Source organism: Onychomys torridus, unplaced genomic scaffold, assembly GCF_903995425.1.
Source record: "Onychomys torridus unplaced genomic scaffold, mOncTor1.1, whole genome shotgun sequence".
Taxonomy (NCBI): Eukaryota; Metazoa; Chordata; class Mammalia; order Rodentia; family Cricetidae; genus Onychomys; species Onychomys torridus.
This window is the reverse complement of record NW_023412761.1, coordinates 118149-129915: the sequence shown is the minus strand read 5'-3', so window position 1 is coordinate 129915 and position 11767 is coordinate 118149. Positions and strand designations below refer to the sequence as shown.

At 46.4% G+C, this 11767-nt stretch overlaps 1 protein-coding gene across 1 annotated transcript; it reads right to left on the bottom strand.

The window, feature by feature from the left end:
- Nucleotides 1–8390: 8390 nt before the first annotated feature.
- LOC118575862 (rhox homeobox family member 2B-like) lies at nt 8391–11184 on the bottom strand. The gene is made up of 4 exons (XM_036176238.1): nt 11103–11184; nt 10468–10921; nt 9626–9671; nt 8391–8483 (listed from the first exon to the last, which is right to left on the bottom strand). Exons 1-4 carry the CDS (start codon nt 11182–11184, stop codon nt 8391–8393), a joined length of 675 nt encoding a protein of 224 aa, XP_036032131.1.
- Between the last annotated feature and the right edge of the window lie 583 nt (nt 11185–11767).

Here is an 11767-nt window from a genome sequence, read left to right as displayed (position 1 = left end):
CCTTCCACATTAATCATTAATAAAGTAAACACTCCTTGGAATGGCTTACAGGATGGAGCAGTTATTCAACGGAGATCCCACCATTCCAGGTGTGTCTAGCTTGTGTCTACTTGAGAAAACACTTGTCACCACAACAGACACCTTGTCCACTAGAAAAAGAAAACAAAAACCAAAACAATTTAAAAAGAAACAAACAAAAATGTTCTCTCAGAGTCTATCCTGGTATGAAATCCCAGGTATGGTCAGAACCAGCTCTTTCTGGATAAATCCCTTCTGCCTATAGATTTTCAATGTCCCTCGTGCACATCTGTGGTGCAACATAATCAGGGTGAGGATGAATACACCATAATGGAAGACAGAAGTATTTATGGGTGAATATAAACATACTGCTCGACTTGACAAACTCCTATCACATAAAAGGCTATGGATGCTCATTCAGTGATGTGCCCCCATAGATGGAGACCTTCTCATTTAATTTAAATAGCATTGCCTTGATAACTGTTATATATACAATACCAATACAGAAGACACATGAAGAAAATGAGAATCTAATTATTTCAAACACAGGTTCTTAGGGAAGAAAAATGTACAACATGTGGGTGAAAGACAAAAATCCATCTGCAAGTGGATCCTGGTCAAGGCAGGGGCACTGGGGCTCCTGCACAATCTTCAGAGAGAGGTGTTGTGTGTCCCAGGAGAAGCACTGCTAAGCCCTGGCAGATTCTTCCCTCAGCAGCTCTGTTCTCTCCTCTTCCTGAGCCATCTCTGCAATGACAGGGAAGAGGGATTTTTTCAGTAGGGTAATTAGGATATAATCAGAAAATACATCGTGTGACATTAGCTGCTCTTTATAAATTAGATTGCACAGAAGAACCTGCTGTCTCACACTGTAATGCTGTGTGGGGCTGAGCGGCTGGCACCAGCTTAAGTGCTTGCCTAGTATGTGGGAGGCCCTGGTTTCCACCCCAGTACTGCAGAACAGTCTCTGGACAAATGTCCAAACGTTGCATGCCCTTCCCTCCCTACAGTAATTCACCCTGAAGGAAGTCAGCATCATTTTCAGGCAGATGCATCAGCGTGCTTCAGATAACTATGAGGGTGGGTGTGTGGCTTCACCAGATGCTTCAAAACAACAGAGGGACCAGTCATTTGGACACTGCTTTCCCATTCCATCAGTCTCTCTTTAACCAAGTTTACATCAACATTATCAGTGCCAGGTTCTTCCTGTCAACTATCTACATACCCAAATTACTCCTGTGAGGATAGAATCAAATAGTATTTCAAATAGTTTAGGATCATGGAACCCCTAGCTACACTAATTTGAATCCTTTAGAGGTCATAACCGAGGACTACTCCACAGAGCAACCCTACCCAAGGGATGCCAGAATTAAAGGACTTGAATGTACTGGTATATATATATATATATACTGTAAAAAAGACAAAGACCGAAAAATAAGCCCATGACTTGCACCTAGGTATGGTGGAGGAAAATGTCCCTAATAGATTTGTGGGAGAGCATAGCCAGAGGCAGGGACATCTGGGAGAGTCCAGAGTGGTTGTGTCCAGACTGAGCCATATGAGGAGAGTAGGAGGGAGGGAGGATACAAATGTATCAACATTTTAAACAAAGGCAGAGTGGTACCTTGTATTACCCCAACCACAGCACAGGCTTCTCAAGCCTGTCCTAACTAGACCTTACTTGGATCAAGTGGCATAGGCTGTACCTGGAGCACAGTGAGTGACACCATTTGTACATGGAGCACACTGATTGACACAGGCTGTACAAGGGGCACAGTAACAGGCACAGGCTGTACCCGAGGCACAATGATTGGCACAGGTAGTACCTGGGGCACAGTAACAGGCACAGGCTGTGTACCATGCACTGATTCTGACATAGACTGTACTCAGGTCACGAGATGTGACATATGCTGTACACAGGTCACAAAACTGCACAGCCTTGGTGCTCCCTATGCTCCCAGGAACTGACTTTTGAGGTGGACACTCATTCTCCAGGCTATTGGGATTGGCACTCTTTTGGTCATCCATGTGGCCCGAAGGTACAGCAGCAGAAGAACCTTCTCCATTTTCCCCTGTTTTTCTGTTCTCCTCCTCTCCATTCTGATGTTGGGGCTCCCGACTCAGGGTGGTCACTTCCACTCTCTTCCTCCTTTCTTCCCTCTCCATCTGGCATGAGCATCAGTGTATCAGCACCTGAAAGTGGGAAACAGAAAGAAGACGCAACAGAGCCCAGGGTGGTGGGAAGTCACTATGACATCAAGGCAAGGTAAGCCCACAGTGCCCCATGCCTCTCCAGTCATTTCTGAAGAACAACATACCCTCATCAATCTGGCCAACTCACCTATGATGACAAGGCAGGGAAGCCCGCAGTGCCCCAAGCCTCTGAGGTCACTTCTGAGGGACAGCATCCCCTCATAGACATGGCCAACTCACCTGTGACGTTGAGGCAGGTGAAGCCAGCAGTGCCCCCAGACCTCCCCAGTCACCTCAGAGGGACAACATCCCTTCATGGATATGGCCAACTCAACTATTACATCAAGGCAGGGGAAGCCCGAAGTGCAGCCCTCCTCTCCAGTCACCTCTGAGGAACAGCATTCCCTCATGGACATGGACAACCCACCACTCCTAACATGCACTGATCTTTCCATTTTTCATGGTCATGTCCCTCAAGAGGCAGGTAGTTGATGTTTCTATGCTCCATGACAGGAATTCTGTCAAAGTCTCTTGAGGTTTGAGTTCCTTTGAGTCTCTTCTCTTTATGAGGGGGACCCCTATAGTTCTGGCAGGAGAATTACTCCAACAGGAAGGGTTATTTTTCTTCTGGAACTAAGGCCCTGACATGCTGGTTATCTTAACCAATCAGTGGCTTTTCTTCCTGGCTTCCTAGGATGATTGACTGTTGATATGGACTGAAGCCCTGAGGTCCAAAACCAACAGCAGTTTGGATCTTAAGTGATCAGGATGTGTTTATAGGGAAGGCATGGCCCTTGGGCAAGTAGAGTGTAGAAGGAGCCTTCCAAGTTGCAACTTGAGTCCTTTTGCCCTGGTGAATTAGCTTCCTAGGGAATGTGTAGTCGTCACTTATGGGAACCTATTTGTTGGCATTAGGAAAAGATCCCTCAGTAGCTCTGGCGGCCTTATGGAAATGTGTGGACCATATCTCATGTTCTCATACTCCTTATTGGGTCCCTTGTACTTGGCAAAGAACGGATATTAACCTAATGTGTTTATCTGGGAGGTTATTCTTTGGAATTTCACAGAAAGTGAAGTTAGATCCTGTCAGGATTCCATGCTCTGCCTTTCCAGGAGATTGAGCAGGATTGCAGGGCCTTCTGGCCTTCTGGAGGCAAATCAGAGGGCTCATCTGTACCAGGGCTACTGAGGAGTAGTTTATTAGTACTGTTCAGCCTTCTTGAGTGCCGGCAAAAGCTGTGAGACTTGTCATACCTGTGCTGAGGTTCCTTACCTTTCTCTTGAACACACACACACACACACACACACACACACACACACACACACACACACCACTCACTTCTAATTTCTTAGACTAGTCAAAGTGTGAAGAGCAGGCCTTTAATCCTTGTTACCCACCCCAAAATAGTCAGCCAAACAGCCCCTTCACTGGCACGTGGCCAGGCTGATCCCATGGCTATTACTTTTTCCAACTTGTTCTGGTCACTCTGAGACTAGAAGGGCACTAAAGAAGTAGCATATGACCAGGCAGTACCTCTTTGGTGTGGGAATATTTGGGAGCCCTGGTGCCTGAGTGGGAGTTTTGCTTCTATCAAAAGACTTGCCTCACAGTTCTTGTTACTCCCTCACCAATAAATCTGCACATGGACATTTCCCACCCCTCGTCTTTACTCATGTGGCCTCCTTGGTTGAGGTTGCCCTGTTGGTTCTCACTGTCGACCAGGCTTAGAGCTACTTCATAGATGCTGCCACCCACTTTGGCTGCTCCCTCCTGTTCAGGGTGGGGCCCACTGTTTTCCTTATGGTCCTCCAGATGATAGCAGAAGTTGTCATTGAAATTGTGGAGGTGCTCCATGGCTGTTACTCCTCCGAAGCCTAGTGACTTGAACCCTCCCTGAGGTTTTTGGCAGGAACCCTGCCCTGGGGGCTCACAGCAGGTTGCTGCCACAGAGGTTCAGGCCCTCCTGTTTCAAGATTGCAATTGGCTATCTGTGTGCCTCTTACAGGAGTGGGTGTGTTTCTGAAGTGAGAATAGGCTGGGATGTGGTGCAACCATGGGATGGGGGGAAGAACAATGAATCTTACCTTGAGGAGACCTGCTCAGATCTGGCTGCCTGCCCTGGCCATTGCTCTTGGACCTCAAAGAACACCTTGAGAAAGGGACTATGGAAGATTGCAGGCTGATTTTAGCATGGACAGTAGGGGAGTGGGAAAAGGTCACAATGACCCCATGAGGCCTGGGTGAAGACCAGAGAATTTCTCCTCATCCCAGACACCACATTTCAGAGTCTCTATGACACATGAGATGAACATTGAGTGGACAGGGTCAGCTCTGTGCATGTCTGCTTCAAGAGTCTTCAAGGACTCTGAAAGCTCACACCAGTCCTGGACCTCCACCTTCAGCACTGGCATTTTGGTCTTATGTTTACATTGTGTTGTGCAGCACTGCAAAAAAGCCAGTACAACCCTTGGAAAAGTTAACAGACTCCAGACAGCCAGTGAAGAATCTGTATTAGAATGCTTGTAGAAGGTACTGTCCAGTGCTTCTCAGCTCTGCAAGTTCAGACACTGCACCAACTGCACTCTTTGTGTTGCAGTACAAACTACTGAGGGTGGAGGGGGCCTTCACACGATAACCTGGGCAGAGTAAGCACCACAGACTCTGGAAGGCCATAAACAGGGGAGAGGTTGTGTGCAGTTCTTGTCTTAGGGCAACTGATCTCATTGATGGTGTTTCAGAGTGCTAGGGTTGGGGCAGGATGTTAATAGGACCTGAGAGAAAAAAATGCAATGTTTTCCTTTGGTTTGTTTCTTTGCTTTGTGTTTCTGAGAGTCTCTCATATATTCCAAGTGAGCCTGAACCCCATATGTCCCTTACAGTGTATATCAGGCCGATCAGTGCTCTACTTCCTTGTGTTACACCCTCCTAAGGGTCACAGGTGTGCATAGAAATGTCTCGCTTTTTCTCAATTAACTAATTATAAAAAAGAGGTATTAGAACTGGAGGTTTAGCTGTGTATAGGGCTGCATCATGGCTGGACAGCTGCCAGCAATTCTAATTATTTTGTACAGCAAATATCTCAACCTGTGAATGTGAATACCATGCCTAGAAATAAGAAAGTCTTGTCAAATTATGCTGGATATTAGCTAAATCAAACAGGTCATTGTTTATGAGGAAATATCCAGCCTTTCATTGAAGGGAGGCATAGAGCATTGTTACTTAAGACGAAAAAGTCTTGAGAGAAAGGTCCGGAAGGTAAGGGTTGATCCAGCATAGTGGTTATGCTCAGAGTGTTCTCTGTGGGTGGAAAGTTCTTTAAGTGTGTGGTAAACCCAGCAGTAAGACAGGAATCTCAGAGTCCCTGACAGTGGGCACTCTGACTTTAGTAAGTCCAAATACACTAAGGAAGTCATAGAAACTGAGCCCTGAGATTTCAGGAAGAAGTTGTGTGTGGATTTGGGATATTGGAAGGAAGGAATGTTTACAAAATATTCTCAATAAACAGCAGAAATCTTTTCTCCTAAAGTATCAATGAAAGCTCTTTCCCTTAGACAGAATCCAGCCAGTCATGTGTAGTCAGCCAGTCAGAAACACTGATCCCTTTTCACACATATTTACCTCGTCTCCCCACAGTCTCTGTTCATGTTTTATGAAGGTGCCCTCTCACAGACAAAATCAACTGGTCCCTTGCACAACACTTGAAGCTACAGAAACACAAAGCCTCATCTAATTGATAGGAAGGCCAGTCAGAATCTGAGCCAGACATGTGGTCACCTAGAGCATGTTTCAACAGGATCTAGCCCTGCAGCTGGATACACATTTTGTGTAGCAGTTTCCTCCAAGATAAGACATTCCATTTGGAGGAAAGCTCCTGAAGACTTAAGACATTCCAAATGGAGGTGAAACATTCATAATATGGGAGAGTTGGTTAAGACACAGGAAGTAAAAGGCTAGATAGCACCAACTGGGCTTAGTAGATGTTTGTTCCCAGTTCCTCCTGTCTCCCCAGGAAGAGTGTCAACAGCACATCTCAGGTCCACATAACCAAGGAGCACAGAAATAGAATCCACAGTCAGTTGAGGCACAAGATGCCATCTGTAGGTTCAATTCATGGAGCATCAGCCCCAGTAAAAAGACTGAAGACACTGAATTTGGCATCCAGGTACTGGAGCAAGTCAGCAGATAATACTCAATACCTGGAAGATTGATTTCAAGGGCCCAAATGGAACTCAAGAAAGTCATCTCTTGCTGGAACATCCAATATGAAGCCTCAGGACCCTTCCTCCTGATGCCTCCAGGTCCACAGTGAACCCATCTCTCTCTTTCTCTGCTTATCCATGTGTGGTCCCCACCATGAGCCCTTGGGGATTATCCTAAGATAAAGCTGATTGCAAAATATCATCCAGATTTCAGTTAGAATCAGAGGTTCTCATGGTAGTGGCATTTGCAGAAGTTTCAGGAAGGAGGATGGGGTCTCACTGGTGTAGGAACTCTTCTTCATACCGAGAAACTGTGGAACCCAGAAGCAGCCAGGAACTCAGGCTCCCAGGAGACAATCTGAGGCCCCTGGAAACCACTGCTTTCACTCCACCATTACAAGTCTGAGAACAATATTCAGACTCTTCCAAAATGCCGTGGGACTGTAGGATGAGCATTGAGATCAATGGGGGCTATACAGCCTGGGGGCAGGGACTGTGCTCAGACTTCATTCCTCCTTCTAGAGTCATGTACATCATATCTCCAGGCTAGCTCAGGGCAGATTTTCTTTGCAGTAGGTGATGGTTAGTACAGAGACACACAGTCGTTCACTGTGCACCAGCACACAGGAAAAGGTGGAGCACTCAGGTCTAAATGGGACATCTAGATCATACCCCCTGCTCCCAGGCATAGGGACCATGAGGATGACTGGTGGAAGATTCTTAAAGCCAGGGGAACTGGTTTTATGTACTGAAATATTATTTGCTACACCTGAAAGGGGGAGACCTCAGGTTCAGGGCCATAGATGCAGCCCTAGTGAAATACTGGTACCAGTTACTACAGCAAGGGCTCTCAAGTCAGCATTCTGAGAGACATCAGAGAGACTAAAAAGCAAACTAGCATGTGTCTGCAGCAGGTAAGGTCCTTGGAGCACTCACATTCAGACACAGAAAATAGACATTGGATGCAAAGGCAGGAGTCCATGATATTGGGACAACACCATGCAGTAAGATTGGGCCTGTACATCTAGACCCTATTTTCCTATCTCAATAAGAAAGACTTTGTGTATTTAGACATGTTACTTCACATATGCTAAGAAGCAGTATAACTTTTCTATGCATTGACAAAATATTCCAGAACATTGACAAGGCCTGAAACTTGTTTACAAGTTAGAGCTGCTATGAAGCAAAGATTCCCAAAATCTTGAGTACTGAGGGTTCTCCAAGGCAGGTTATAAACTGTAGAGAGAAGACATATTAGTCAAGGTCTCCAAGCAGACAGGGGTGAGACCATATGCACCCTGAGCTGGAAAGGAAGAAATGAGATAGAAATCTCCCTCCGGCCTGGACAAATGTATTCTACTCTCCCTCTCAAGCATCAGGACTCTGGCCAGTGTGGCTCCTAGGGCCCTGGACACCCACAGAGAGGGTGCAAATCACACATCATTTACCCCCTCCTCCCACTATCAAACCTGGGACAAGTCTCTGGGAAGTTTCCAGCTGGGTCCAGGGTGGGTCTTACTGGAATATGGGTGGGAACAGCCATGACTAGAAACACAGTGTCCTCTGCTGGGGACTTGCCCCACCTGACATTATAAATAATTTGTTCCACAGGGATGGAGAGCGTTGACAAGGCCATGATGAGGGGCATAGAAGCATGTGGGTTCAGCATGAAGCGGCATAGCACCTGGAAATCTTCCTCATTCTGCAAGACACAGAGACCACAGCTTGCAGGTATCACCTCCTGCCATAAATGCCACTTCTGGAATAGGCCACTATGGTTCAAATACTTATTCCCACATTTAACCTAAAAAAAAATGGAACCAACATACTGAGAATCTACCTCTTTATTGCTGAAATAATTGCAGGGAAGTAAAGGATGTCATGACCAGCATGGGTGGCCCAGACATTTGGGATAGGTAGAGACTCCAGCACATCTGGATCCTGGACAAAGGTGGGACTCAATTGCTGCTCCAAAATCTTCAGGGATCCTTGTTCTGGGGACCAGGAGCATCAAACAGCCTTGACAGTCTATTGCTTCTCCTGAAACTGGCTCTCCTGTCCCTAAACCAATCCTACAAGCAGAAGAAAGGGTTGCTTTAGTACACTGAACTGTACCACCACTGAAGAACACATGCTGTAACCTGTGTACTGGCTCAATATTACTAACATTTTAGAAGGTATATGGAACCCATCCCTGGGCCAGTGTATGCTAGGTATGTGCTCCAGGCCTGAGCTACTCCCCTAGCAAAGCACCACATTTCTGATTGCCCTGAAATTGTTTGTTTATTGGTCTAACCCCAAGAACAGCTAAAGTCTTACATCAAGTGTATACTGATGGATCCAACAGATTTCATTCTCATTGAAACAGTCAAAACACCCCCATGATGCCCCTGAGGACATGTACCACTACATACAGTCCTTCAGCTATGGAACAGACTCAGAATATTGTCTCTTCTCTCCATCAATTGATATTTTTAATGCATTCTTTCAGGAAAGAATGCAGATCTAGTTCTCTTAGAATGCTGGAGAACTATCTCTAGGCCCAAAGCAGGCTGTGAAGGTCTCCATGGTGATAGTCTTTTGTGAGGATCCAGAATGCACATTTTATGTGACAAAGGGCACTTCTTCCTGCTATGCTTCCTCCCTAGCCTCCAAGCATACCATCTATAGGCCTTTTTCCCTTGTGGGCATGTGGTCTGGAAAAGCCAGGGCTGATTGTAATGCTGAGCAGAGTTCACATACATACCTAACAAAAGACAGGTAAAAGGGCTATGGGCCATTTGAGGTCCCTGGTCCCAGTAATGGTTCAGGAATAAGCCAGGCATGTGACATTTACAGACTAGAAAAGAAAGTCTGAGAAAAGGTTTATGACACACTCAGAGTGAAAGAGTTGAAGGTGGGCAAGAACATGGTCTCTTCACTGAAGAGAGGCATGCGGGCTGCACAGCCTGCAGAAGGTCCTGAAAAACACACTATGTCCACTGAGGGACAGACAAAGCACCTTGGCATCTTAGGTTTTCAGGTGTCCAGGTTGGCATTTGCTGCCTGAGAAAATGGAGGTCTTTCATCATATGAGGCTATCCTGGCTGTGGACTGGTCTGGCATCCTTGGGATACAACTTCAGGGTCCTGCTCTTCTGCTATACTTTTCTTCTAGACAACAACATCACATGAAGTGGATCCTTCCAAAATATTATGATTTTTAGAATACTGACCTGCACATCGGCTTCTGGCACTCCCATCCATCTTGCAAGATCCTTCCTGGAGTGAAAAGATTCCAAAATTTAGGCTTTGTAGTAGAAAAAAACTGTATTAGGACATGTCCCCGTTTGCTTTTGAATGTGTGTGTCCACACACACACACACACACACACACACACACACACACACACACACACAACACATGTACAAACACACTATTCCTCACAGTTGCTTTGAGACTTACTTAAAGTACAAGGTTTCTTCCAGGGACCAAAATTAAGGGTAATACCCCAAACACAGGTACCTTGCTTAAGTAATTAAAATACAAAGATTTATTAAGAGAGCCTCCACGATGAAAAGTGTTAGCCAGATTTTAATCTGAGGTGGAATCTTTTCTACATTTTTTCAGCCACACCTCAGTCTTCTCACTCATACTTAGAGAGACTCATTTAGAAAAAGCATTGTCTAAATTTCTAACTCACGCTCCACTTAAAGAGGCACCAAAACACATTCTTTCCAGTTGGAGTAAGGCCCATCCCCCTACTCCAGAATTCAATTTCTGCTGGAGGGTACAGACATGGTGGATTTGTCTCTAGAAGAAATCAGGGGTTCAGGGAGAATCAAAGGACAGCCTGGATACACTGGCTAAAAACCAGACACCACTGGGTGGTGGTGGCCAAGCCTTTAGTCCCAGCACTTGGGAGGTAGAGGCTGGTGGATCTCTGAGTTTGAGGCCACCCTGGTCTACAGAGCGAGATCTGGGAAAGGAGCAAAGCTACACAGAGAAACCCTGTCTCTAAAAACAAAACAAAACAAAGAAAGAAAAAAACAGACACCAGGCAGGGCATTCTGCTTACCTTGCTCTCAAGCTGGGGTAGCGAGTCTCTTGGAAAAGACACTCCAGGTCCTGCAGCTGAGACTGGGTGAATCTGGTTCGGCGCTGGAAAGGCAGCCTGTCCCCAGCCTGGAGATGATTGGTGCCCTCAGGCATCGCTGCCTCTTGCTGAGGCTGGTGCTGAACACTGCTGCTATGACCACCTTCTTTGTGGATTTCCTTGTCCATGGGGCTAGAACTACCATCGCCAGCATGTCCTTCTTGCATTTCTTCTTCTTTATTTTCTCCCTCCTCTACCACTCCTGTGGCTTCCTGGGGATGACTGGACTGAGCAAGCTCTTCTTGAGCAGGCTTGATTGGAGCAAGTTCGCTCAGAGCAGGTTTGCCCTGATCAGGCTCACCCTGAGCAATCTCGCTCTGTACTAGCACTTTCTTGCCTCCTTCCTCTCCAGCCTTTGGGACAATTTCATTCACACCTGCAAGAGAGAAAAACACAAAGATAAAGATTGGAGAATCTTGGCTGATGGATCATTTGGAAGACCTGTAGTAGGGCCACAGGCAGAGCAGGGTAACCAAAGGAAGTGCCTGGCCACTGGTCTTTCCACCAGATTTGCTTCCCAGATTTTGTTCAAGTCCAGTAGGAACCATCTTACTGACCATGCTGTTGTTCCTGGTCCTCATCAGCTCCCGAACTCAGCAACCTGTTGAAACTGTGGCAGCAGCCCTGATGAGTCTCCATGCCAGGAAATCTTTCAACAGACCCCAGGTCCAAAGCTTTGAAAGCTGCGTCCTCACTGTCTGGCGCCAGAGGTTCAGCTGTGACACTCGACCCGGAAGGCTTGTCTTCTGGAGACTCAACCTAATTACAATGTGTCCAATCACACATTCTGGCCTGCACAGCCTCAGTGGCTGTGGGCTTGTCCTCTGAGGTTACTAGCCAGAAGCACTTTAGGGCTGCACAGAGCAGGGAGTACTTCAAAAAAAATGCAGTCAGTGTGTGTGGTGGGGGTGGAGAACCTGTGGATCCAGTTTGCTGCTTATCTGACAGCTGTAGTTTTGGGCAAGGATGGTTCAAATTCAGTCACAGAGAATAACACAAAGACCTTCTGAAACTCAGCAGGCCCTTGAGCCCTGCTAAATCATTTTATTAAATTATGCATATGTCCTTCTAACAAAATGCCCCAACCTTGGTTGTGCTGTCTTGAATAGCCCTGGGTGATGGTAAATATGTGGGTAGGCCAGGACAAGACCCTCCTGAGAGACTATGCTCCCAACAGGGCTGAATTCCACAGGTGTTCACAAGCTCATTCTGATGGAGACCT